Genomic DNA, 27,937 nt, shown 5'->3' with positions numbered 1-27,937 from the left:
AGTCCAGCTGGGGAGAGGCAGAGACCCGGCTCTGAAGGCCACAGCTGCCCCCAGCGTGTGTTCAAGCCTGGCACTGAGGGATGAGCATGCAGGGAGCCAGGCAGCTGGGCTGCGCCAGGAAGAGCAAAGCTCTTGCTCCTTCTGCTCCCAACAGGCTCCTTTTTTTGCCCCTCATGCCTGTCCGTGCTTTCCCAGCCCGACGCCCCTTCCTATAAGTGTCTTGTTTGACAGTGCTCCATCACTGGGGCTTTGGTCCAGCACAGCAGCTCCTCCCTCCTCCCCTGCTGGCAGCGCCCACTTCTGGGTGCTGCTCCAGGCTGCTCAACGACAGGAGCTCAGGATGTTGGCAGCAGCAGAGGAGCTTCCAGCGCCCAAGGAGCTGCCAGCATCCTGGCACTGTGGTTATGTGCTCCTGTGCCAAGCAGCCACAGGCTCTGACTGCTGTCTCAGTGGCAAAATGAGGTGTCTCCTGATGAAGCAGCCACAAATGGGGAGGTGGATGGAAGAAACCCTTATTCCAGGCCTCTGCGTGGCACGATCCTCTGTCTCCTTGCCCTAGGCTGCTCATCCATCCCACACTGCATTCCCAGGGCTACAAGCTCTATGGAAGCCATTGATCCAGCTACTGCTGTTGAACAAAGAGCCCCAGACAACAGCAGGGAAAACCAAGCCTGTGCTGGCCGAGGATCTCCCAGCCTTTTGGTCTGCTGAATCTCCTCAACCTCACTCCAGTGTTGCAAGCTAGACTGTGAGGAATTATCTGCTTACCGCCTTGAGCTCCCTGTCATGGAAGAAGCGGGGCAGCACAAAGCGTCGCAATGGCACTGTCATGATCAAGACGAAGGGGAAGGCCAGGGATGCCACTGTAGATTTCACCACCCAGAGCAGCACAATGCAGGCCAGTTGAATGCAGGTAAAGAGGTTCATTCTCCAGGTCTTCACCTAGGGAGGTAAATCCCATCTAAGAACACATTATCCTTCCACACAGATTATTGAAGACCCAACTGGCAAAACATAACCCTTCTGCATAACACAGGACAGTAACAACACTGCTGCACACTCTACTTGCCTGTACTCTACAGCAAGGCAGAACTCTACACCACACCAGGCTCTGTGCCACCCAGCAGATAACACCCACCTGGCAGTACAGCATGCCTAGACCCATTCAAGCAATGCATCACCCCTATAAACAGTCTGTCCATACAATATCCTGGCAATACACTCCTGTGTGCAGCCCATCAGCATGCTATTGTGCCCTGGTATCACCTCTGTCCTTGGACTGCACTACCTCTCGGCACAAACTTGCAGCCAAGGTGGGGTCATCAGAACAAGCATCCCTCTAGAAAGGCACCATTGCCCCTCAACTGCCTTTTCGTTCTCTGCTCCTCATTGCCTGGTTCCCCACAACTGGTCTTCACTCACCTTGACAACATAGATGTGGTCAGGGTGGTGCTTGGATGGCATGAAGATCAAGAGCAGCCGCTCGTAGAGCTGGATGCCAGTGAGCGATGTAACCCCCATGTAGAGGAAGATGCCAAAGAGCACAGCCAGCGGGATCTGCCGCAGCATGTTCCCCATCACAATGGACAGACCTGCACAGACAGAGCTCAGGGCACGGTGTGTCGCATGTCAGTCCCTCTGCAGGGCACCTCAGCCTCCATTCCTCTCCCACCTCTTCTCTGTCTGTCCCGGGGTGCAAGGGAAAGGAAAGTCAAGAGGGGTCTGGCTGGAAGGGTTGCAGAGAAGGACTGACCACGGTGGGGTACCTGAAGGCTGCCAGAGGAGAGCTGGTGTGAGTGTAGGTGGTGGCAGCCCTGAAGCAAGTGGGCAGAGCACAAGTTGGCCTGTGGGGCAGGGACGCTGCCAGAAGGTTGAAGTGGTCAGCCCTGACCTCCCCCCCTCACTCCTTCACCCGAGCAGAGGCTCACCGACAAGGGCAGCAATAAGCACTCCTGTCACACGCTGCTCCTTCACCTCCTCAATCTTGGGCTTCTCCCCTGGCGCGATGGCCTTGCTCATGACTGTCAGGGCATTGACGTGGGTGACGGAGCGCACCGTCGCTGCAGTCAGCCAGGGCAGCCCGAAGAGCGCACAAAGCCCCCCCATAGTGCCTATGAGCAGCAGGTCTAGGTGGAAGCCAGAGCCTTTCAGCAGTTTCCTCTCCTTCTTGCTCACAATCAGCCTGGGAGGAAAAGAGCCTGGGTCAATGTCAGGCCCACCTTAGTGCCCAGGGACAGCACTGTGTCTGGGGACAAGGTTCACTCCTTGGAGAGGGCGCACATGGGCACAACAAGGAGATGGCTGAAGAGAGGGATGGCGGCTGTCAACCTCAGGTTAAAGGTTTCCTCCTGTGCTTGGCAGAGGCAGGTCTCTACCACACTGCCAGGAAGGGAGCCAACAGACAACGGGAGAATCCAAGAAGGTACAGTCAGAAATGGCCTGGATCCTGCCCTTGATGTCCCACTGGGGTGCTAGGCACATCTCCACACCAATGCCACCTTCACCCAGAATTGCCTATCCAGGGGCTAGTGATGGTTCGCCTTGGCAGGGGAGGTACTCACGTAGTGATCTGTGTCTCCATGAAGATAAGAATGAAGACCAGGAGGGCAGGGATGGCAGAGGCAAACATCATCCACATTGGAAAGGTCCCACTGCTGCCCATAGGGTGAATGAACCAGCCACGCTTGTGAGGAGATGTGACCGACAGGCCAGAGGGGACATTCAGCTTCTGGTGGTGTAGCCGCAAAAACAAGCAGTTACTCATCAATACACACATGCCCACAGTCTTGATCCTCCTGGTCTCCCTGGTCTGAACGCCTCAGATGATGGGACAGCCATCCTGACCCGAGCAGGACTTTCTCATGGATAATCCCCTTCAATGCAAAAAATCCCACGTCCCCTAACATGGGCCTGTCTCATTTCCTTTCAGCTACTGGAATTCCCTTGGTTTTTCTCCAAGAGATCAAGGAAATATCTCCCCTCAGGAACCTCACCCCCATATCAGTGCTTGCATGGTTAAAACGCTCCTTGACCTCTGCTTGAACAAATTAAGTGTCCTGAACTGCCCACCCTGCTCTGAGGTGGCTTTCCAGACTTCCCAAGTCTTTTCTGAGACATTTTTCCGATATTGCAGTGTGGACCCCAGAACTGGCCACATTCTCTGGAAATGACCTCACTCTGATCATGCTCAGAGGGAATATCATGTTTGTGCCCCCATCAGGGACCACACAGTCTCCTAGCTGTACATCGTCCCGACCCTGAGTTCATCAGCATTTGAACTCTCAGCTCTGTGCTGCTCTGCAGCAGTTCTTGCTATGTGCCTGCGTGAGCACTGTGGGCAGAGTTTATGATTTGCATTTATGTTAATCAGCATAAGTATGAATAATATTCCTGGAATGCTTGTACTTGAGCTAAGCTGTGTCACTAAGTACTGTTTTCTTGGAAAGCTTTATACATATGCTGAATTAATACTGAAATTATAAGGCTTTTGATATTAATTACGAAGTGTAGAAGTGTATGAAAAGGATGTAACAAAGTGCATGATTTTACTGATGTCTGATAAAACCAGATACTTCATTGAAATGTAAATGAAAAATGCATTTGGATTCTGTTAAGCCTTGGGCTGTCTTGATAAAAAGCTTGCATGCTGAACAGGAACTACCTTTCACCCTCTCCCCAGTGTTAGTTGAAAGAAACACAGAAACAAAAAGACATAACTACACATCTACTAAAAAAAAAAAAAAGGAGGGGCAGGGGGAGAAACCTGTAAGATGGGTTTGTTTGATAACATTTAAGTTTGTGCATAAACTGGGAAAGAGATAACGTGACCAAAATATTTAGTAGCCTATAGTCAAGGAGAGTATAAATACATTAAGTACTAAAACTATGACAAGCACTCCACTGAAACCACTCTACATGCCACCCTCTTCAGTGTGCATAACTAATGGACATCTTGCTGATTGACTGCAAGTTTTAGGAGTTACAAACAAGGAACTAACTGCTCCGAATCTCTCCAGTCTCCTCAAGCCTCCCCTACTAAGAGCTGGAGTATCAGAGGGACACCAGGGGCACTCCAGTCCCTGTAGCTCTGGTCTCAGTCTCAGTAAGACCCTTGGAGCTGCCCTTCAGCGTGGGAGTGAGGATGAGGGGGGCATCTCTGTTTGCTTTGTGCTGTTATGACTAAAGCGGCAGGAAACACAAATCCCCTGTTGCAGAAGAGCAGGCCCCGGTGCTGCAGGGATCGCTGCTGGGCTGCAGGAGGGGCTCTGAGGGCGGCGCTGGCGCCTACCTGCGTGTATGTATCCGTGATGGTGTAATCCACCAGCACCATGACCAGGATGGAGATGGGGATCCCGAAGTCTCCGATGATCCGCCGAGCCTGCAGAACAAAGACCTCTGCTGGCAAATGGAATGGGCTGGCTCCGTGCACCCATCCTGCTACAGGGAGTCTGTGGCAAAGCCAAGGGCCACATGGGGCCAAGCACCACTGCAAACCTGAGCACTGCTGATGAGCAGAAGGGAACCCAACCTCGGCCCATGGGGCTGCACATCCCACTGCCCACATAACACACAGTCCTCCAGCCACTCTTAGGTGACTCGCTAATAGCTCCAACTGGCCTATTCAGATGGTGCTCCAGGTATTGCACAGATGCCCTGCATAGACAGACATGTCCAATGGGAACAACCTGTAAGCTTTCCTCCCTATATTCTAGTTTAACAGATTTGTATCCAGCCAAAGGAGCTTTCCTAACGTTCAGGGGGCTTTTCAGCAAAGGTCAGTGGGGCAGGACAGTGCAGATACCACCATCAACAGTCAGGCTACCATCTCTTCTGCGTGGTATTTAAGGGACTGCTGGTGTTTCTTTGGGGGACAGTCCAAATGCTCTGGAGAACAAAAGGCTGTAGCAAGAAGCATTATTTATTTGGCACGTCCCTTGTCCTTAACATTTGGGTCCCATTAAATTCTCACCTTTCCTCCTAAGAAACGGCTGTTTTTGAACTTGCGCATAAAGAAGGCAATGAAGAAGGTGCCTAGCATGAGGATGAGGTTTTTTTCGGTGTTGGGCTGCATCCTGATTCCCAGTGACATCGCATCTGCAGACAGCATGCTGGCATTCAGGCCACTCTGCATGTTGGGTGGGTAGAACTTCAGCAGAGGATGTTCTGCAAACACCTGTGCAGGTGAGAGAAGCAACAGGCACTGTTACCACAAGGAAGGGCAAGGGGCACTGTCACTACTGGTTCAGGGGGATGCAGAGGTGTCCTGCTCTGTGGAGAGGTGAGGGTAGTAGATGGTGGGCGTGGACAATCTCAGCATCTGTCACCTCGCCTTGCAACCTACCCAACTGGAGAGGGCTGGGGAGAGAAAAATGTCCCCTCTTTAATGCCTCCTGCAGGAAGAGAAGGGGAAACAGACATTAGGGATCATCCTGCCAGCCCTCTGTGGTGGCACAAGGGACAGCTGGGCATGGGAAGCCAGCAAAGAACTGCTCTGCAGAGCACCTAGGAAAGCTGTGGCTGTGCTGGCCCTGTTCCCCTGCCTCCTGTAAGCTAAAGCAGCAGGTTCCTGGAGGATCAAGAGATGTGGCAGCCCATCTCCCTGGGGAAGGTTCACCTTGTACAGTTTGTAGAAGGTCTCGTAGATAAAGATGAGGGAGATGAGGAAAGCAAAGATCTCCTGGGTGAAGGGCGAGATGTAGCGCACCAAGAAGCTTCCCTCAGCTGCCACGATAATGAAGATGAAGACAATGAGCCACAAACCAATCCACACTCTGCCTGTCAGATACTCAATGCCTTGTGTCTGGCAGAACTGAAATGGAAAGGGGAAGAAATTACTCATGGCTCCTCAGGCTGCCTCCCACACCTCCTCCCCCTTAAGATCACAGACTGTCCTGGAAAAAAAAGTATCTACATCTGCTTGAGCATCCAGCACAGAGGCAGCAAATTCAGGGCTGGAGTCACAGGTGAAGTTGGAGACTGTGCATTAACACCAGCCAGCTCACACCAAGCAGGTCTTTACTACTCCAATCTTTGTAAGAGTACCTCCTTTGCTTTCTGCTGCAGCCGTCTCGTGCAAGATGCTCCCCGTCCCACCCGTATGGAGCTGCCATGACTCAAACACAGCTCTCCACTGCTCCATGCACTCAACAACACAAGCCTGTTCCCCACAAAGGCAAGCCTGAGTAATCTGCAGCTGCACAAAGGCTACATTAGCTGGGGCACAGTCCCAGACAGTGCTCTGCGTACACATACAGTTGCATGTGTGTAGTGAAAAGCCCTGAGGCTCTCACCACAGAACAGACCATCTCCACTGCCTCTGCTCATCCACACATGCATCCCAAGCCTGCCCTCATCACAGCTACACCAACTACTTCCAGCCATGAGCCGAAGGTGTACCTCACTCCTACGCATCCCTCCCCCTGCAGCTTTCCTAGCCATACCACCACAGACAGTGCCCTCACACAGGGCAGAGCTACTCCTTTGTACACCATGACTGGGCAAAGCCAAAACAGTCCATGAGAAGTGCAGCCACAGGAGAGCAAAAAACCCCCATTGTGCAATGGCATCACCAGCTCCAAACTCTTGACACACCAAAGTGAAAATCTAGCTGTAGGAAAAACTGTGCTTTAAAAGCCCAGACATGCTGGGAGTCAGAAAAAAGAAGGATTAGATCTACTGATTGAAGGTACGATGACACAGGGATGTTCTTAACAGTTAAGAGGTCATGCTGCTTGAGAAAGAAACATGTCCATCCCAGCTGACCAGGGTATCTCTGCACACACACTTGGGCTTATCCTGGGAGCTGAGACTAATGTATGTGGGACATCCCAAATGGGTGGTACACTGAATGTTGTTGAGTTCCCATACAAGGAAACCTAGACATAGGTAAAAGTTGTGAAATGGTCCTCAAAGGAAGCCCCAAAACCAATAAAGTATTATGGAGCCGTATTTTAGGATGCAGCTACAAGTGCCCATTGTGCCAGGATGGGCTGCAGCACAGGGCTGGGGGACAATGCTCCCCTCACAGTCAGCAGGCAGAGGAGCACTGTCACCACTGTCACACCTCAAGGGGATCAGCCCACGGGATACAGCAACAGGAGGCTGAAGTCCCTACGGCGTGACCTGCAAAGGGTCAGCAGAGCCAGGGCCAGCCCCGGCTGAACTGAGAACAGCCTGGCAGGACCCAGGGAGTTCACACCACCACAGATCCTTTGGAGAGCCAAAAAATGCCAGCTGCCCTCCCCAGCACAAGGGCAGAGTGAGCTGGCACCAAGCACACACACTGTCTCGCATGTACCTTGTAAAAAGCTTCTTCAAACACCAGCAGAGGCCCTGAGAAGCCAATGACCAGGAGCGGCTGGGCTCCAAGCAAGGAGAAGAGGATCCCTAAAACCGAGGTGGAGATTATCAGCTCGGAGACCCCCATGAGACCCTCCGTTTTCTCTCCTGGGGAAGAGAACAACGTGTGAGTGTTATAGCCCAGACACAGGCACCGTCACCACAGGCAGGCAGGCTGCAGACACAGCTCCAGACAGAGGAGGCAGGTCCTTGTCCCATCAGTCAGAGGTCCCCTGCATTGAGCACGGAGTGCAGAGGGAGCCCAGGGAGCCGAGGCTGGAGAGGCCAAGTGGCAGGGAGGGGACAAGGCAGCAGCTGATGCACAGCACCACTGCTCTCCCCGAGCGAGCGGCACGGAAGCCCACCCCAGCACAGCATCACACAGACACAGCCAGTGTCCCGGCGTGCAAAGAGCAGACCAGAAAGCAGGCCCATTACCTAGGAGTCCCCCGAAGGTGATGGCAGGAGAGAGAGCAGCAAAGTAGATGAAGAGAACGGCCGCGAGACACGTGAATATAACGGCCGCGAGACACTGGCTGGTCAAGGCCTCTCTGATGTCACTGAGGTATTTGGGGTACCTGCGCTTTATGTCCCGAACCAGACCTCCAAAAAATATCCCGGTCCGCTTCAAAGGGTCATCCTCAGCTTCCTCCTCTTCCTCCTCAGTTTTCACTTCACACAGCTCTGGAGGTACAGGGAGGGCAGGGCTTGAGCAGGAAATGAAGGTCTGCCCTTGGGCTGTCCCACTCCCCCATACCCCATCGAGACCTTCCTCCAGCAGTGCTACCCAGGTGGGCCCCCTGCGACTGCACATCCCACTGCCTCCAGCTGCCCCCAGCTGCCAGAGCTGCCCCCAGCTACTGTCCTGCTTCCCCTTGTCCCCCTCCCCACTGCCCGTGGCAGAAGCCAGGCCTTGCTCACCCCTCTGCCAGACTCTGTGAGGGGAGAGCCTGCTGGGGCATGCAGGGCACTAGGCACAAACTCTTTTGCCCAAATGTGAGTGGAGAGACCTTTGGCTTCCTGGACAGCCCCCTCCTTCATGGACTTCTGCTCCCTCTCCTTCCTCTTCCTCAGCAGCAACTTCTGGAAGGTGGCAATGGATTTGAGCAAGTCTTTCCCCTCCACCTCCGATGGGGGGATGACAATACTGCAGTCCAAGAACTCGTTGATTGCATTGAGGAGGTCTTGACGGTCATCTGCCATGTATGCAGCCTCATGGAAGTGCTGGGAGGGGCAGGGAAAAAGAGAAAGGGACAAGGCTCAGACCAAGACTGCAACCGGCTACCTACAGCCTGGAAACACAACGCTTGCTGTGACCATGCAGTAACATCCCATTCCCTCAACCCACTACTTGTCTCACTACTGCCACTCTGTGACCCACGCTCCTGAATCCCTACTGTCCAACTATCCTATGTCCCACCCAATCCCTTCTCTGTCTTCTCCATCCTATTCATCCTTTCCAGTGACCTCCTTGCTTCTGCTTTTCTCCACCATGAAAAGCACTTTTCTTCACTGCTCTTGCCCAAGATCATGCTCCTGGAGCATCTCTGCCAGCTGCACGCTCCACCAGACCAGAGGGTGCCCCTCATGGGACCTCTCCACCAAACAAAATCTGATCTGTGCTTTCCAGCTAGCCTGGTGCCTCTCTTTCCCTCGGACAGATGCTACCCCTGGCCAGCCTGTGCCTCTGTTCACACCAGATCACTGTGGCTTCATCAGGCCAAGATCCTTTTTAAAAGCTCTGCATGCCATTGCTCAGTTCTGCAGGGCTCTTGTTCAGAGCCCAGCTCAGAGATGTACCAGAAGCCAGACATCACAGAGATGAAAGACTTTCCCTGTCTCTGTCGCTCAAAATTAGGACTCTGCAACAGACCGATGTCCTCCTAGTCTGGTCGTGGGTTTGTTTTGAGGGAGAAGCTGGTGGAGCTCTAAAGCACTGCAGATAAAGCACAAGAACCAGGACCTGAGCAGGGACCATAAAACTCTTGGGAGTCTCCACATGGGAAAACGAAGGGAAAATTGGAGTCTACAGCATGAGGAAAGCCATACAAGTGAAACCAGGCAGAAAAGGGGAGATAATAGTCCTACAGCAAGGGCAAGATGGCAAGGAAGGACTTCAAGGAGACCATGAGGGGACAGAAGATAGGAGGGGAAGTGCTGACAATTGGGCAAAGTGCTGCATTGCCCCTGGAAAACGCCTGCAGAGAAAGGGCTGGAGGAAGATGAACAAGTGAACAGCTTGTAAAGCAGGTAGGGGACAGCTGAGGTCCCTGCAGCACACAGACTCCCTGGAGCCAGAGCTTCACACTGTAAATGATACCGTAGTCTCCTCACGGCGCCAGCCACTGTGTCCCCTGGCCACGGCCAGCCCCCGGCTGCGGCAGCTGGCTCTCCTCTCCCAGCAACAGAGGAGCAGAGGCTCAGATGAGCGACATCAGCCCACAAATGCAGCGCTGAAGCTGCAATATGGCACCTCACCTCTTCTGGCTAAAAACACGGTCTCAGCTGAGCCCTGTGAAACTCCTGGGAAGGGACCTTTCAGTTGGGAGCTCTTGTTGCCCACAACCCACCTACTCTGAGTCAATCTTTTACTCCCCAGTTCAGGGAGAGTTGTGTACTGGTGGCACAACAGGTAGGTGTGTTACTTGGTTATAGTTACATGGCACCAACCAGGAGGACCCTGTGGCTCTCCTGTCCTGGAGGTATGCAGGAGATGCTCAGATTGTCTTTTCTTTGTCTTTAGTTCCTTATCAGGATAATGAATTTCACTTTCCTTCCATCTAGCCAGATGGGGGACTTCTAGCACTGCACATGTTTGGCAGAAAAACCTTCCTGCCTCCTCATCTCTCCTTCTGCATGGACATGGTCCTCTGCATGGATGCCCCAGCCATGAGATTTGGCTAGAAAGCTTCATCCAAACACCGGACAACAGTTCCCAGGCGTTGCTGGGTCTTTTTGTCAGCGTGGCCTGGGCCAAGCGTCATGGTCACAGGCACCACTCAGCCTCCCCTCCTCTGTTTGTGAAACATCAACTGAACACAAATCCCCTAACCTCAGGCAGTCATTTGATCCTGCATTTATGTACAGCACCTTTCTTCATCCAGCCTAGCACTCTCTGTCCCAGCCAAGTGTCTGTCCTACTCTTCCCTCTCTACTGGAGCATCCTACCTTGGTCAAACCAGGCTGCTCTTAAAAATCCCAGGTATTCTCGCCTGCCTGCCCCACCTGGGCCTTTGCACAGCATCTCTCAGCACTCTTGTCCCAGGACTGACTTCTGAGGAGCTACCAAAGCTCCCTTGCCTGTTCCAGCACCACCACCTGTCAGCTCCTCACCTTGTCGGACATGAGGGTGGAGATTGAGCGGCCAATTTCGTGGTAGTCCATGTTGGCCTGGCTCGGTCCCAGCAGCACAAAGATGAATCTGACAGGAATCGGGATCTCCAAGACAGATTCCAGGAAGACGGCCTCATTTAGTCGGACAAAGGCCATAGTTGGCTGCTCCAGGAACTGCACGCAACCTACCAGGAGGCAACGTTTTCAGCAGAGTTAATCATTGGGGTGAGCTGTACTGGGCTGCCTTTAACAGTGGAAACGGTTATTTTGGGGGTTCCCATGAGCCCTGTGGTCCTGTACTTGTCTCCAGGCCACTGGCACAGCATTGAGCTTCATGCCAAGGACTGCTCCAAGTCTCCTGCTCACTGATCATTCCCAAGCAGTGCTACTCTCTTTAGCTCTTCCAGTTATCTCTTATGCATGGGCTCTACCTACACTGTAAGGGGCTAATTATAAATCAGAAGGTCATTTTCCACTAAGCCACTGCTTTGTGGAAGGAAGTCTCTTACACATTACTTTTATCAAACAAACTTTTAATCTCATCAAAGAATGAAATCAGGTTTGCTTGACATGACCTATTTCCAATAAACCTCACTGCTTGGCAATAATTACATACTTATCTTTCAGCTCTTTATTAATTGAATCCCATATTAGCTCTGCCATTATTTTGGCTGGCAAGGATGTCAGGTTAAACAACCCATAGGTACTGGATCACTGTCCTTCCTTCTTGAGCACCGTGCTACGAGCTTTCTTCTGTTTTTCTCAGATGTTTCCTGTATTCCTAGGCTTTTTTTTCAGACGAAAATGAGCCAGTTCTCTAAAGACTCATAGGTGCAAACTGCACAGTTTGTTTTACAATGTCCATATCTCATCAATGCTTGGCAGCCTTCTCGGTTCCTAACAGATTGGGAAGTACTCCCGCACCCTCCAGCACACCAGCCACTTCCTTCCCATACAGAACACAAATGTTCACTGACTAGTTGTATTCCTCTGGCATTATTACTGATCTTTCTGCCATCTGCATCCAGCAAAGAGCTGTGTTCTGTGTTAAACTGGCAAATCTGGGCCATCCGAGTGGCCAAGAGAATCCCAAGACAGAGCCTTACCTCAGGAACAGCCAGTGTTTAGTTATCTGAGTGTGTTCTGAGCATGTTTATGAAGCTGATTTGGCCTCATTGTGGTTAAACATCAGTTTGGTTGAGCTGCCAAGCCTCTTTGCCTGAGCTTTTCATCTATTGGATAGGCAATGATATTTACTTTGGTTGTGGTGTGGCTATGTTTGCCAAGATGCTAACGCCAGCAAAGTCCTGAGAAGGACTACCCTTGTGGTCAGAAGGCACCAAGCCCACCAATGTTCGAGCCTGCCCACCCACAGACCTCTTGTACAGAGAAATATCTCTTGGCAGCACTATGCCTGATACCTCAGACCTTGCCAACAGCCAGGCCCTGCTTCCATAATCTCAAAGCTTTTAGGAACACACAGCCAGCAGCCAACACCAGTCAGGACAGGGACCAGCTGCTGGCGAGGTGTGAAGAAGCCAGAGGGATGGCAGCGATGGCCAGAGGACAGCGCAAGGCCTGACAGCAGTCAGTGCCTGGCCATCAGTCCCTTGGGCACCACATACCCGCTTCTGAGCTGCAAAATGGGATGTTCTGGCAAGACTGGTGGGATTTTCTCCTCTAAGCTGGGCCCCAGCTCCCAGCAGCAGTGTCTATCAACCTCTTAATTAGAAAAGGAACTACCCAGGCACCCCTTACATTTACCACAGACAAAGAAAAGGTGAGCTGTCACCAAAGGAGAGAGCAGACAAGGCTCCCTCCCCACTTTATGGAACATGTACAAGATGACCAAATACCACTCAGGACAGCTGGAGCCAGACCAGGATCTGAACTGGTCAATTCTGGAACCAGGGGACTCTACATACTGCCTCTTACCCACAAGGACCACTGTGGCCTCTGCATCTTCAGGGATCTTCTCCATCAGCTTCAGGTATTTTCGGTGGCCCTCAGAGTTATGGAGATGCGGGTTTTTCTGCTGGGGAAGAATACAAACAAGTAAAAAGGGAGTTCCTGGGCCTTGGTCTCCCTACACAGCCTGGCACCCCAGTGGCACATCTGTAGCTGGGTATGCCTTGGCTGCACGCCCAACACCCTGCTTCAGGGGCAAAGCACGCTCACAGCAACAGCCACCCTGCAAGCACCAGGGCTGCTGCGGTCATTGCATGCTTAAGCAGACATTTGCATACAGCGTGAGGCTAAAATTAGGTCCCAAAATCATAACACAGCGACCTGATTTCCAGTGCTCCAGGTGATCCAGGGGAGCTCAGCCCTTGCAAGTACAAAGCCCCCAGTGAAGGAGCCCATAGGTGGGTGCCGAGGTCTGCCACCAGCCAACAGTTGTCCCCAGGGTGTGGAAAAAGAAGCGGTAACCCCCCATGTGACCCTCACCTCCTTGCCCTCGGTCTCATGGGCCTTGGGGTCAGCCATCTCAATGCGCTCTTCCCCCATGAGGGGAACGCAGGTGTCGGTGGTGTGGTTGTGGTGGTGGTTCCCCACGATAGAGTTCATGCTGGAGCTGGAGTGGTTCCTCGGGAAGAAGCCATCCTTCTCATCATTAGGGTGGCTGAGGGGGAGAGCAGCAGCCATGACGGTACTTGCCTCTCGTTCTGCCTGGAGGTTCCAGACAACCCCAAGCCCCAGCAGCCCTCGTCCATGTACCACCCACCTGTGCTTCAGTAGCAGGGCACGCAGCACATTGGCTCGGTCCTCCGCTCTGATCTGGTCAGAGATGATCATGGTCTCCACCATAAGGTGAGCGATGCCAGGCAGTGTGGTCTGCTCCAGGTCAAGGAGGACGGCACCTGCCAGCAGGAGGAGAAGAGCCTGGCTCCTAGTGTGCAGTACTCCCCACCACAAGCACGCTCTGAGGACACAGCCATCCCGCCAGGAGCCAGGGTTTGGTTGGGGTACAGATCCTCTCAGTCAAGAAATGCCCCAAGTCCTGATGTCCCATGTCCTCTGTGTAAACCCTTGTTCCACAAGAACCCAAAAGCTCCAAGATGCATTAGTAGCTCTGGTATCTCCCTCTCGTTTTGGTCTCCCACCCTGACTGAACTTGCCCTTTCACACCAAAGATGGGTCAAAGACCTGCAGGCCCAGCCACAGCTGCAGCCCCAGCCACAGCTGGGTGTCACAGCTGCCGCGTGACTGAGAGCACGGAGCCTGGACATGGACACTGTTGGAGTGTCTCCAGTGAGGGGTTAAACAGTGACAGAAGCTGTCCAGCAAAACCTGTCCCAGAGCCAGACACAAACCCCAACCCACAGTTCCTGACTCACCGTGGGCAATCGTCTTCCTGAGCTCCAACAGGCTGCGGAAGGACAGCGAAGCCACGTGGGGTTTCCCCCACCTTGCTGTGTCCTCCTCCACATCCTCCTCAAACTTGATCCAGCGGGCTGTCTCCTTCCAGTGCATCTCCTGGTTCTTATCCACCACCAGCTCATTCAGCTCCACAAACACCTAGTGCAAATTACAGTGAGGATATGAGAATTCCTCTGACGCACACAGCTCTATCAACAAGACACGGAAAGCCTCAGGTTTGTTCTCGTGGTACTACTTGGTCTAAAGCACAGCCTGAGCAAACCTGCCTTAGTTAACCAGAGGTTTGGAGAACAGAAGCAGCCAGGACAAATATCACTGGCAGCATGGCAGGAGCTTCCATCAGCACATAGAGCACCAGAAAGCTCCAAGTAGATGGCACGGGCAGAAGAGAGAGAATGATGTAACACTGCACCCCTCCACCAAACTGTGACAATTTTGTCCTCTGCCTCTGCTTGCTTTCCCTCAAAACTTCCCACGCTTACCAGACATGGTGAAGTTACCATGCTGCAAATTCCACAACAGTACTACCATTTCTGTGACTTTTTAACATCTTTCCTAAGGTCAAAGCTTTGTGATTTCAGAGAAATCTCTGCTTTTATTGAAAAAAATGTATTTTCAGCCCTCATGATAGTGGGTAAAAGTTTGAAATGTCACCCCCAAGTTAATGTAAAGAATTAATTATATTGAAACCACATTTATCACTTTATAAAGCACCTGTTTCTAGCCCTGATTTATGGCTTCTGAACAAGTGTGGGAGGATAGCACATGGATACCTCATGGGGCTTTCTATCCAACTTCTTCTTCTTCTTCTTTTTCTTGACAGATGGAGTTGATGCTAATTTTTTGCTTGTCCTAGTGATCTGACTCCGAGATGGCTTTTTCATGAGATGCCTCCTCACACCAGGGTTATCTTCAAAACGGTGGCCTGAAGACATGGGAAAGGAAAAAAGACCACCAGGGTGTCTAGTGGAAACACTGTCTGGCAGGGAAACACATCCAAGCCCACCCTTCTCTCATTAGCTTATGCTAGCAAAGCCTTGGCGATCATCCTCCAGACCTCTGAAGATCTTCCAGGCATCTGACAGCTAATTCCTTCAAGAAGAAGGCTTCCTCCAAGGCTGTGCATACACTGGAGCATCACTGCAAAAGCTTTTATTCATGATATCTGAACAAGGGGGGCACAAACCCTTCCCATATTCCCTCAGTGAAAAGCAACCTGAAGCCTTGTCTGCACAGCTCTGCACCCAGAGAGCACAGGCAGGCACCTGGCCGGGGCTCATTTCTCCCACTGGAGGAAGGGCTGGTGCTCAGTGAGCATAAAGGGCAGTGAAGGGGAAGGATATTTAGCCACTGGTCTGGGAGACACATGGAAATATCAACGACTGTCTTATTTAATTGTGCAATGAGACTGTAGGATAACAGTGCAGACAGGGGCTAGCATGGAGGCCCGGCAGTTAACTCCGGCTATCGCTGTTTCTAGACGACCCGCAGTGCCGCTGTAAAGCCCTTGGAAAGGTCTGTGCTACAGAGTTTGGCTGGCTGAATCAAAGCCTCCTGAAGCCTCCAGAGAGGCTGTTGAGGGTGCATTACAGACTCACCACCAAGCTACCAGTGCTGTTGGCTAGCCAGCGCCCACCAAAATCTGGCCACAACTGTGCCAGCCCCTTTTGCAATGCCAGAGAAACAGCACCTGGGCAAGAGCCGGCTGTGGAGAGTAGTCTCCCTGGACACTACCCAGAGACAGCAAGTGTATTTCCCTCAGCACAGACAGCCCATGGGGATGGGGAAAGCCTCAGAGCCCAGCCTCAGGATGGGTGGGCTCCCCCAGGTAGATCACAGAGTCAGGGCTTTTGCTCAGCTTCGGTCCATTGAGGCTTGCTGGCCCTGCTTGTAAGGCAATGCCAAGGTCTTCTCCCTGGGGGACCAAGGGCAGGTCTCCATTGGTTGGGATGAACGTTCAGTCTCCACGTACCTTTCTGCACATGGCTTCAAGACCTGCAGCTCTCAGGGCATGAGAGGTAGCGAAAAGCACTGGGCTTGATGGCCAAGTGGTCTCTTTGATGTTGCAGGAATATATCCATGCATCTCTGGCATGGAAAGATGCAGCACAGCATCACGCTGGGCATACCATGGTCTTGCTCCTTGGAAATTTGGGTTGCTCAGTTAAATATAAAATTAATCAATACTGAGCCTCAGGGCATTTTCCCCCATTGGCTGCCCTGCTGATGCACATCCTGCTGATGGCTGGACTCCTCCCTGCTCCACTTACTGCACTGCAATGTTGACAGGACCCATAATTGCCCACCGCTATGAACATTTCTGGGAGCCAGGCACGTGTGGGGCTTCCTCAGGCTTTTGTATGGATTTCTCAAGTCCTGACTGCAGGGCAGCCACTTCATCACATCTGGTGTGGATTTGTGCATAAACAAACAGGTCACCAGGCAGATGATCTTGGTATCTGGCACCTCTGCTCCAATCCCTGCAGCTTCTGATTCTCCCATGCACCTTGTGACTCATTTTCACCATGTCCCTAGAAGAACAGGGCCAGAGGATGCTCTGCCCAGCAAGACAGTGCTCACCTAGAGCATGGCAAGCCTCCTACATGGCGATGCCAACCTGCCACACAGTGCTCTCCAGCAACAGCTCTAGAAAGCACAGACAGGTGTTTAGCCTCAGCTACCAAAAGGCTGGAGGACAGATAAAATGAAAGGAGCTGACAGCATGAAATTAAAGTTTCCTGAGAGCATCTCCAGTGACTCCCATACTTGTTCACAGGGACAGGAGCCGGAATGCTGCAGGTTCAGAGTGAGCTCGTGAAGGGACACCTCAAGAGCTCCACAGAAGAAAGGAGTGATCCACTTTGCTACTCTCCCTTGGCAGTGCTTGTGGGCACTGAGATGCCAGCTGGGGGAGACAACTCATAGGAGGAGGGCAGACACATCGGCTTAATTTAGGAAGAGGCCACTGGCTTTGGGAGTCCCATGCAGAGCTCAGCTGAGTTGCTTTAGACTGCTCTGCAGGGAGCCTTTCTGCGCTTCATCCAAATGAAAGTCAAGCTCAAGTGACCACCTAAGTCTGGGGTCCTTATTCAGGACAGAATTTTGGACTGAGACCAAAGGTTGATGTGCCCAGGGCACAGCTTTACCCTCCTTGCTTGAAGCCAAACTCCCCAGAGTGAGAAGCAGCCAAGGACAGCTCTTGCTGTACCTGCTCTCCAGTGCTCCCCAGGAGCAGAGCATGAGACAGTGACAACGTCTGAGGACAGAGCATGATTCCTATGGTGGCTCTACTATAATGCACTGGTATGTCACCCTCCCACACAACATCCCCTACAGTCTTCTCCAGGATATCTTCTTGCTATATTTGTTTCCATCAGTCAGATTGCTTGGGATGACCAAGTTCCTTTTCTGACAGCTTAAATCTGAAGATAACACATATTACTTTGCACTGGTTAAAGTCTTCCCCCAGAGTGCATGTGCCAGCCTGTCCAACTCAGTGGGCAACTGCCTTTGACTGGTGTGTTAGCTCCCAATTCCCCCCTTTCATTGCCCTCTGTCCACAAGCAGGAAGCCCAGAAAGAGGCATTGGAGTAGTCGTACCAGTACTAGCGACCAACTTGCTAGCCCAGCATCACAGGGATGGTGCAAACTTCCCATGCACCCCAATGCTTAAGTTATAGGAAGAAAAAGAATTGAAAACCCATCTCTTGGAATATTTCAAATTAGACTAAACAAAATGCTAATCAACATAGAGTAAGTCACAACCCTGTGCTGGCTTCTGGAAAAGCTACTGCCCTGCCCTGCACAGAAGCCAAGTCTCTCCTGGCTGATGCTGAGTTCAAGGTCATAGGGACAGCTGGACCCCAGCTCATTCTTCGTCCAAATGTCCCCGCACAGCAGTCCCCATGCTCTGAACACTAAAAGGAGAGCAAGGAGACAAGCTCAGGCCCAACAAAGACTTCACTCTGCTCAAAAGCTATTAAATTTCTCTGCATCCGAGTTGGTTCTGGAAGAGGTACTGCCATAGAGTAAATAGCCAAGCAAGCGGCACTGGCTGGATGCGAGCTGGCTCTCCACAGAACTGCCTCTGGTGTCTCTGCCATCTCTGTCTCCACCATATGTCTCTGCAGGATTAATCCACAGTGTGGATTCATTGTGTAGAAGTAATTAAGAGTTGACTGTACAGTACATCCTACTTCAAGCACCTGCAGTATGAGCTGTACCAATCAATCAATGTGTTAACTGCAAGCAAGCCAAATTTCCCCACTTTATAAGAGATGCATGTCATACCTTGCAGAAGTGATCTGCACCTTCTACCTTCCCAAGAACAGCCATCCTTTCCCAGGTGAACTTGGGGTGATTTCTCACACTTTCAATATACACTTGCTCAGCTTGGGACAGCTGATGGAGCCAATTTGCTCCAGGTTTCTATTTTGAGCTTTGCTGCTATTATACTGTCTATCAATTTACAGTAAAAAGTAGGAGATCCAGCCAGAAGCAAATCCCCACTTGCAGGTTCCTGCAGAAGCACATAGACAGATGTTTCCTCCCCGAAGGCTTGTAAAGACAGACCAGTTGAGAAAGAGAATGTGATACTGGGACTGGGAGGCAGAGGATGTTTAGTGTTTTGCCTGAGATGATACAGAGAGGTTGTAGCAGAACCAAAAGCTGAACCAAGGTGTCCCACTCCTGCATGCAAAGCCAATAAGCAGAACAGTCCTGGGGCCACGCCACCCTCTTGTGTGCACTCCCAAAATCCCTTGAAAAATTAGATCATTGATCCAGATGAGGACATTTGGGCAGCTGTCACCGAGTTGTGGATATGAACAGTGTCACTCCCAAAGTGACATGCAAAGCCACCTTTTAGCTCTGAGTTACCACTACCTGCTGAGGAAGGACCACTTGTGCGAGGTGGGAGCAAGGCAATCCCAGAGATGGCCCAGAGACCCAGCTCAAGAGATGCACAGGTATGGAAACAGATGTGGAGAACAGAAAGATGATCTTTCTGGATAGGAATCCACTCTTGGGATTCCTATTCTCTCCTTCCCTGCTTTTCCCACTCTTGCTTCCTTCCTCTTTTTCCCCTTCCAGAGACCCTGGCCAGCCTGCCATTAGCCAGTTTCACAGCCATGCTCAAGCCTGCAGACACAAGGACCAGGTTATTTTTGCCTCTGGGCATTAGGCTACAGTGCAGAGCCGAGAACCCGATACCTACCGCTGCTGTTGGATCCGCAGCTCAGCTTGAATTCCAGCAAACAGAGCAGCAGCACACTGTCACCTTGTGCCACAGATGGAAGGGGAAATGTCTCTATCCTTATACACACCTCGGAGCAGCTGCTTGTTCGCTGGCCACAGCATGGGCCACACCCTGATAAGCACAAACAGCAATATGCAGCTGCCTCCAGAACTGCTCAAGCAAGACACACACAGGGAAGCACCTCAGCACTACGACATAGATCTGTACAAAGACCTTGGACGGACACACAGACACCAGACAGCTCCTCTGATGTCCCCAGGCACACAGTGGGGCAGACCGTACCTCCTCTAAACTAGGAAACCAACCTGGCACGGAGAGAGTGCAGACAGCAAACACAGGGTGGGGGATACGCACTTTTGCTGGGGGCTCTGATCTATGCAACCGTGGGGTCACTGCTCCGGTACTTACAGGTGGGCTCCCCGCTTGGGTAGCCCAGATGGTTTCTGATGGCCTCCCATAAATCATAGTCTTCAAAATTGAAGGCAAATTCATCAAAGTCTTCATAGCCAAGTGAGTTGCGAATGCAGGTGCTTATCGCTACCTCCGGGCTGCTGCCCCCTTCTGATTCCTTCGCTGCCTCCTCTTTCTCTTGAAAGGTTGTCATTTTGTCCTTGCGAAGGTCAGGGGTCAGGTGCCATGAGCCACTCACCTTCAGAGGAGTGGTCAGGGTAGCCAGGCCGATGTGCAGAAAGCAAGCTGCAACCGGGGGGGCTTCACCGCAGCCCTGGGGCCAGCCCCAGCGCCTCGCTCCCCTCCTCACAGGGCATGAAGGTGCCGGCTGCAGCAGCCCCTGGGGACTGGCAAGGTCTCAGGATGGCCAGCTCCACCTCAGGATGCTTCCTTGGTGCTGCCCCACCAGCTCCTTGGGAGCAGGATCCTCGCTCTGCCGTGGGATCTCGTGCTGACTGCCCGGAGACACAGCGCCCGTGGCCCAGGGACAGCCAGGCTGTGTGTGCAGCTCCGCTTCTCTCCCGCGCTCCCCTCCGGTGTCTCCCTCCCTCTCCAGCCTGCAGAGCAACCTATTGAATTCTCCATGTCCTCGGGCCCGCAGCGTGCATTTCCATGACGTCTCTCCTGTCTGCCCTCGCGTCGTGCACAGGGGCAGCCCCCGCCCTGGCGCTCCGGAGGGAGCAGCAGCCTCTCCGCCAGGAGAGCAGAGGGGAGGAGAGCGGAGGAGAGGAGAGGAGAGGCTCCTCACCTCAGGTTTTCCGCGATGCCAGAGCTGGTGTGTCGCACAGAGGACTGATTGCTGGGAAAGTGTGTCAGGAGAGGAGAGAGTTGGGTCTCAGGGAAACACAGGAAGCCCTGAACCAGAGAGGGCAGTGGGGCAGGTGGAGGAGCAAGCATCCGTGGGGTGGGTGTGAGCAGGGGTGCTGGAAACATGGGGACTGGTGCTCTGGACACTGCAAAGCTGACAGAGCAGGGCCAGGGCTGGAAAAGCAGGGGCTGGGGGACAGAGAGGTGCAGACCAGGTTCTGTGGCAGGCTGAAGACCATGCCTGGAGCTGCTAGGGAAGAGGGCAAAGCAAGGAGAAGCAAGGGACATGTGCAATAGTAATGTAGGTAGCATCGCAAAGACTCACTTTTCATGCCATCCAGGTCAGCAGATGCCAGCATCTGGGCCTCGGCCTCGTCCGTGGGGACGCGCTGGTACGCTGCGCTCTCCAGTGTGGTCATGCTGCCGATGCACATCCTCTCCTTCAAGTCATAGGTAACCCGTTGTCCGCTCACCACCTGGCCCCAGGGCTTGCGCTTCTCCCACCCGCGAGACAGACGTTCCCGAGGGCCAGGGACACTGCAGAAACCAAAGAGACCAATGGTAGCAAACAGAGTGAATGAGGATGGGCACCGGCCTTTCAGGGGCTGAGGTCCCTCAGCCCAGCCCTGACCCACAAGTCACTGAGAAGGAGCAGAGCCAGGAGTCACCTATCCCAAAATCTAAAGGTTGCCCCTTCTGCTCCTCCTCTCCCCCACCACAAAGTGGGATCAGCTTGTGGTCAGTGTTAGGGACCTACCTCTGAGTCAATGGCCTCACAGACCCCTGACTCAGCCAAGCCTCCTGGGGCTTCCCAGCCTGCCGGGCAGTACAACAGTGCAGGCTAGCTGGGAGGAACAGTATTCCAGGTGTGCAGCCCAGTGCCCCCAAACCTGCACCCTGGGGATCCCATGGACCCAAGGAGATTGCAGGACTCCCAGGGAGTAAATGTCCCACTGGAGAGCAGTCACGTTGCTCACAGCCCCTCTCCCTCTGGGCCCCATGTCCAGTCTGGCTCAGCAGACAAGTTCAGGCTGGGCACAGCCACCACCCCCGGGGACAGGGTCTATGTGGTGACCTCAAGCCAGGGAGAGCGGCAGGCAGCTTGGCACCGCTCACCTACCTGTGGAGAGAGGCAGGGTCCTTGTCCTGCAGCAGGTCGGTGAAGCGTGGCCCAGGGGACAGGATGCCACACTCCTCCTCCACGTGAAACTGAGCAGGGGCCAGAGCGCTGACGGACTCCTCCTCATCGCTGCCGATGGTGAACTGCAGAGACAACCGTCCTGACAGCAAGAGCCGGGGCAGGCAGCCTTCACCCCAGTCCCTGGCACACAGGTCCTCCCTCTGTCTCCACCTCCTAGAACGGGCCACACCAACTTCCCCCATGTGCCCCATACGCTTGGACTGGCCATACTGAGCCCCCCTATATCCTATACACTCTAAGAACAGCCACATTGGTCTTCCACCATGGGTCTTACACCCCTAAAATGGTCATGCACACCCTCCCCATCACTCAGCCGAAGCAACGGCTTATCTATCATTGTCCTCCAGTACCCATCTCTGCTAGGCAGGGACAAAACTACTCTTCCCATAATAGGCACAGCTACAACCTCTTTCCCCTGAGCAGCACTCTCCCTTGACCATGCACGCTGGCACCCTCCCAGCATCAACCCTGCCTCTTCTTCCCCCCAGCCTCCAAGTCCCAAGCAGGTAGGGATGCCCTAGCCTTGCCTTTGGTTTGCTTGGGGCCTCCAGTTTAGGGGACGTGTCCTTCCCGCAGGCTTCACCCTCAGACTCTGCACAGATCTCTTTCTCCTGGACCTCCTCTGCCTCAGATTCTCCTTCTTCCTCTTCTTCTTCTTCCTCTTCTTCTTCTGCTTCTCCCTCCTCCTCGTCCTCTTCCTGGATGGTGGGGGTGACCTCCGAGGGGGGTACCGAGGTTTTCTTCTTTTTCCTCCTCCTTTTTTTCCTCCTGCTGGCACGGGGGGGCCTCTTTTGGAACTTGAGGGCAGAAGGGAGGTGAGTGGAAAGGGGATGATGGATGTGGTGCGAGGTTTGGCGGTGGACTGAGAGAGAAAAAGAGAGTCAGGGGCAGGAAGAGGCTGGGAGGAACCTGCCAGGCGCCCCTCCAGGAAACAGCATGGTCTGGAGATCAAGGGCCAGGAAGGGCAAGGAGAGCCACCAGCCCGTAGGGACACAGTAAAGCTCTTTCAGAGATGCAGCAGGCTGTGTCCAGCCTGGGGTGGCTGGGGAGGCAGCCCCCATGCAGTGCCAAATCACCCCAATGCTGCTCCACTGCCCTGGGGAAGGCAGAACTCCTCTCCCAGTGCTGCCAAAAGCCATTCACATGGTTACCAAGAGCTGCGCTGGCCTGCCAGAAGCACCATCCTCTTCCTAAACATGAGGAAACGTTTCTCACATTCTCAATCAAGCGTGATTTGGGCCCTTTACAAACATTTCTTTCCTGCACAGTGTTCTTTGAATCAAACAGATGCACCTTATTGATTCCCAGAGCTTTGACAGAAAGTCCTTCTTGCATACCCACAGGAGCCACAGACCAAGCCTTTTAGTGCAGATGCAACCTAAGTCAGCATCCCAGGTACTGTGAGGGCTTGTGTCTACCAGGCTCTGACATGCAGGTCCAATTAGGAGGCTGTCTTAAAAACCAGGGTAAAAAACCAGGGCAGAAGGACTTTTCTTTAAACTAATCTACAAAGAGAAATTCATACAGGCTTGACCTGGGTGTCATGGGAATTGCAGAGTGAGAAGAAATTAATGGCATTTCTGAGCCTTCACTCAAAAACAACGATAATGGACCAGGCAGGGAACAGGGTAAGCTCAGCATCTCCCTGTGAGAGAGAGGAAAGCCTTTTCTGCCAGGTCTATCTGCAGGCACAAAGCCTCCCACAGACAGTCTGCAGGATGCACAGATCCTGGGGCTGCACCCGGAGCAGCTGAAACCACGGGGGCACCAGCCACTTCGCAAGGGGGCTTTGCTCAGCAGCTCTTCCTGAGGAATTGTTTCCAGTCTGTTTTGATTTGGTTCCTTCCCAGCTTTCCTGTGACATGGCAGCAAAATCTGTTTATAGTGAAAACTACCTTCAAAGGACGTTTTCAATGGAAGCTGTAACCTTCTCCCTGGGAGAGCCAGGCAGGTTCATTGTTCTGCTGTCATGTTTCCTTTCCTTTGGTTTCTCAAGTCTTTTCTCCCTTGTTTCCCCCCTTGGGAACAGCAGGGATATTTCACACACCTAGCAGGAGAGGCTGGTGGCAAGATTAGAGGAGATTAGGAATGGTTAGACATCTGCAAATTGGAAAGAGTCTGGGCTCTTTATAAACACTTCTTCCTCCAAAGTGTTCTTTTCTTTGACTTAACTAGATGTACCCTATTTCACTCACAGGTTTTGGCAGAAAGACCCTCCTGTCCTGCTGCTGCACTCCCATGGCACTGTTCTGCATGCCACAGATAGGTCAGGCATGAATTTCTAATATAAGAATAAGCAACTAATATAAGAATATTCTAATATAAGAATAAGGCCCCAGCTGTACACACATTGCCTCTTCTACAGCACAAAGCTGCTGGTAAGTACACAGCCCATCTTTCCCTTCTGCCTTCTTCACATCAACCCAAGACAGAAGCATTTGCATTTTGGATTAGAAGGAAACCAAAGTCTTGGGAAGGGCAGTGATGGAAGTGGCTGATCTGGCACAGAAGAGGGAAGCACTGTTCCTCATGCTGGCACTCAGCCCTCCTTGTGCCAGCTGATCACATCTCCACAGAGGTAGCCTGGAGGTGGGAAAAACATACCTCTCCCAAACGCAAAAAGCTTCCTGCTTTCCTCTTCTTCCTCCCTGCCCTCCTGCAATGCCTGTGAGCCCAGCCCCTGCTCTCCTTCTCTGCTCCCTTCCTTGCTCTGCCTGCCTGTATAGAAAGTTATTGCCAAAACAGTGTCCTAGATGTTTTACACTTGTCAGTGAACTTGATACGAGAGCCCAGAAGGAAGAACCTACATATTAGAAATTCCTGGCTTTGAATGGGGCAGGAAACATTTCTAAACCCAGGGAGCATTCACCTCCATGGGGTCGTGTGCTTTCTTTCAAAGTCTAATGACCTAACCAGATCTTCCAGCTTTATAAATACAAACAGAATAAAACTTCTGATAACCAGGGTTGATGTAGTCCTAGATAACAGGAATACATAAGGAGCTCAGAGGAAAACAAGCTTGATTTTAACAAAGAAAAAAGGACTTTCCTATTAAGAAGAAAAAAAAACCCCAAAGAATACAAATATCTAGTCAAACTTTCAAAGAAGCTTCTGCCATGCATGCTTAAGCAGACCATCTGTGCCCTCCAAGCCAATCCACACACCTGTGCACACAGGCAGAACTTCTGAGCAGGTAAGTCCTACCAGCACAGGACAGGTATCCAACCCACAGCAAAGCTATTAGCACCTTGCAGCCATGTGTGTGAGTGACTGTGTGCTCAGGTGAAAGTGTTATTTGAACGGAGCCTCTGTAGAGAAGTGACACGAGCAGGAAGTAGCAGCTGGGGTGCACTACAGTAACAGACTTTTACCAGCAAACTTTTACAACAGCCATTGGAAATGAGTGGCCAAGCAGAAAACAGCCTGGTGATGTACTTGGAATATAATGTTCCTAAGGTTGTATCCCATCAAAGCTAAGCTGGAAAATCAGCATTATCCAACTGCGGAGAGTCAGAGAGTGGGAAACTCTCCCAACCATTGCTACTTGTCTGACACACAAGAAGGCTGCTGGCTGAGGGCCTCTTCTTCCTGCCTTTTACTGCTGTTACTACAAGCAAATGCAACCCAGCTACACCAGGCAACAGCTTATGGCCACTCTTGTGGGCACACTCCCATTCTACAGCCAAAGTGAGTTTGTGCAGACTGGTTGCCTTCATCGAGGAAGGGCAGTTAGAGGAATAAATATGCTGATCAGAGGAGTTCAGGTGAAATAGCTAGAGCATTTTAAATTCATATCCTATTTTTATTTTGCAGTCCTTTCTTTGAGAAGATAAGCCTGATGGTTTCATGGCTGCTATTTAGAAATACATAGGCATGTCTGACTGGAGCCATCTGCTTTCAGACTGGAGAGGACAGCCTGGCTTCTGGCCATATTTGGATGTTTCTTTGCAGCCATATGGAAGAAAAACAGTTTCAAACTGAAAATTTCAATGTGGGGCAAGCGGCTGCAGAGCTCTTCAACGCTGGGTGAGGAGGTGAGCGAACACCCCGGGCTGAGCTATGCTGCTGCATGGGCTGGGCAGTAGCTACGCCTGTGGGGACAGAGAAAACAGGGAACAGACTGGGAAGAGGCCTTGGGCACTGGTGCTAAACTGGGTCTACGTAGCACTTTGGGAATGCTCATAAGGGAGGAAGTGAATAGCTGGCTAACATGATCTGCAGGGTCTCAGCACAAGGCTGCAGAGCACGTGGGGCTGAGCAAGGGTTGGTGGCAAGGGTGGAAGTGGGTACAACAGTTCAAACCTACATACATTCAAAATCTCTCTCGCTGTAGCTGCGTCTTTGCTTCTCCAGATTGCTTGATGCTGACTTGCTTATCAGGTCCCCAAATCTCTCGATTGACAAAGTCTTATCCAAGTCCTCATCGTCCTCGGCACCAGGAGAGGCTTTCTCTGCATGATCTCTGCCCTGCACAGAAATCGCCAGAGAAGAATCAAACAGTGCAGAACCCTACAGCCGTCTGGATCCTCCCACCCTGCAAATGGTGCTGGGCTGGCCAAGGAGCAGCAGGCTCCACACAACAGGGCTGGGGCAGAGTTCCTCACTTAGAGGCACAGCCCTGCTCAAAACTAAGAGCCAACAGGTGGGCAAGCCTCCAAGCCACAATCTGCAGAGATACCTTACCTGTCCTCCACACTGCCCTTCAGTGGCAGGTACCAAGGGACTATATCTGTGCCTGCCTTTCCTACCAGCAGAGATGCATAGCTTTTCTTTAGCTGGAACTTCTCTCTCCTCACATCTAACTGCTGCTCTCTGGCCTTCCCTTTGCCCAGTCTGCCATCCCTCCCATTCTTAGACCTCCTCTGTATTTCCCCATGGGAAACAGCATCCCTGCTCTGGTGAGCTGCCCTTGGGTCACTGACCAGCCTGTGCCTTCCCATCTCCCCTCCACACTCCTAGGGACCCCATTCCTCTTTGGCATGCCTTTCTGCCTGTTTTCCCCCCGTTTCAGGCTATGGGCACTCCTCTGCCTTTTGCCAGTGGCAATGCTCCGAGAAGAGCATCGCCAGGTGACTCCTGTCCCTTCTGCCTCCCGGGCAGCTGCAGCTGGTAAAATTTTCCATCAATATAGCCAAAATGCCAGCGCAGAGCTGTTGTGGGCTCCCGTGTTTCCATGGAAACAGGAGGAGGCCCAAGTGTGACAAATCTGTCTGTGCTGGGCGGAAAGGAGGAGCAAGGCGGCTTTAGCTGAGTTGTGCCTCTCCCCACATCCCCCAGCTGCTCCCAGCTGTGCTCCAGCAAAGCTGCTGGAGCTCCCACCCTGTCATGGTCAGGCTGGGTGCTTGGAGAGTGGCTTTGTATCTGTGGGTGACACTGCTTCTCCTCTCACCTTAGCATGGGTGTCCCAAGCCCAGCCTAAATGGGGAGAGGCTAACCAGCAAGCTGTTCAGCTCCTCCTACCCCACCCAACAGCATGGGAGGGCACAGGGACCCCACAGAGCAACCTCTGGCCTCTTCTGGACCAGTTTGCTGTCTGCATGGAGAGTGGATGTGGGCTTGGGGACAGCCCTGGGGCATCCTTTGTGCAGACCTGTCCCAGGTGAACAGAGGCTGTGTGTCCTACTGCAGCAGGCCGCCAGGACGTGGGTCCTGCACTCAGCCTGGCAGAAGCATGGTCCCCAGTGAAGAGATGTCCCCTCTGCTGCTGGATTCCCACCTCACCTGCTGCAGGTCGATGAAGACATCTCCTACGGGAGGGGACTCTCCAGCTGCCATTTTGGTTCAGGACCTAAGGGCATGGGCAAAATATCAACCCTTTTCTTTCACCGGCAGGCACCCAAAAAACCTGGAGAGTGGCATAACCTGTGGAGAGAGGGCAGGACAAGGGAACGTCGTGGGAGACTGCTGGCCACTGCCCTCAACCTCCCTGGCTCCTAACCCAAAGAGGTCACCTCACCAGCCCTCGAGGAAGCTCCTCGGCATCACTGGGACAGGCCTGTCCCCTGGCACAATGCAGTGAGGGAGCGAGAATGGCCCAGCCCGTGCACCAGCTCCAACAGTTCAGGGGCAGGCGGGACCCCATCCTCCTCCTCCAAACAACCTGCTGCATGGAAGGTGCAGGGGCTGACCAAGACAGCAGCTACACACAGCTCCTGCATGATCTGTGCCAGA

The 27,937-nt window shown here is 52.6% G+C and overlaps 1 protein-coding gene across 1 annotated transcript in view; it reads right to left on the bottom strand.

Moving 5' to 3' along the window:
* Positions 1–27,541, bottom strand: part of SLC4A3 (solute carrier family 4 member 3) — a 28,619-nt gene extending 1,078 nt beyond the window's left edge. The window contains exons 1-21 of the mRNA XM_029084502.1: positions 27,488–27,541; positions 26,077–26,233; positions 22,294–22,628; positions 21,686–21,828; positions 20,891–21,102; positions 14,826–14,977; positions 14,010–14,190; positions 13,397–13,532; positions 13,120–13,294; positions 12,607–12,703; positions 10,672–10,856; positions 8,349–8,562; positions 7,777–8,022; positions 7,298–7,446; positions 5,615–5,809; positions 4,970–5,173; positions 4,289–4,378; positions 2,562–2,728; positions 1,929–2,182; positions 1,423–1,592; positions 769–942 (exon numbers count right to left, since the gene is read on the bottom strand). Of these exons, the coding sequence (XP_028940335.1) occupies positions 769–942; positions 1,423–1,592; positions 1,929–2,182; positions 2,562–2,728; positions 4,289–4,378; positions 4,970–5,173; positions 5,615–5,809; positions 7,298–7,446; positions 7,777–8,022; positions 8,349–8,562; positions 10,672–10,856; positions 12,607–12,703; positions 13,120–13,294; positions 13,397–13,532; positions 14,010–14,190; positions 14,826–14,977; positions 20,891–21,102; positions 21,686–21,828; positions 22,294–22,628; positions 26,077–26,233; positions 27,488–27,541 (3,690 nt within the window). The remainder of the gene's footprint in view (positions 1–768; positions 943–1,422; positions 1,593–1,928; positions 2,183–2,561; positions 2,729–4,288; positions 4,379–4,969; positions 5,174–5,614; positions 5,810–7,297; positions 7,447–7,776; positions 8,023–8,348; positions 8,563–10,671; positions 10,857–12,606; positions 12,704–13,119; positions 13,295–13,396; positions 13,533–14,009; positions 14,191–14,825; positions 14,978–20,890; positions 21,103–21,685; positions 21,829–22,293; positions 22,629–26,076; positions 26,234–27,487) is intronic.
* Positions 27,542–27,937: the final 396 nt, after the last annotated feature.

The sequence above is a fragment of the Antrostomus carolinensis genome, unplaced genomic scaffold (genome assembly GCF_000700745.2).
Source record: "Antrostomus carolinensis isolate BGI_N321 unplaced genomic scaffold, ASM70074v2 scaffold26524, whole genome shotgun sequence".
Lineage (NCBI taxonomy): Eukaryota > Metazoa > Chordata > Aves > Caprimulgiformes > Caprimulgidae > Antrostomus > Antrostomus carolinensis.
Note: the sequence above shows the minus strand (reverse complement) of the source record. Positions and strands in the feature narration are given on the sequence as shown.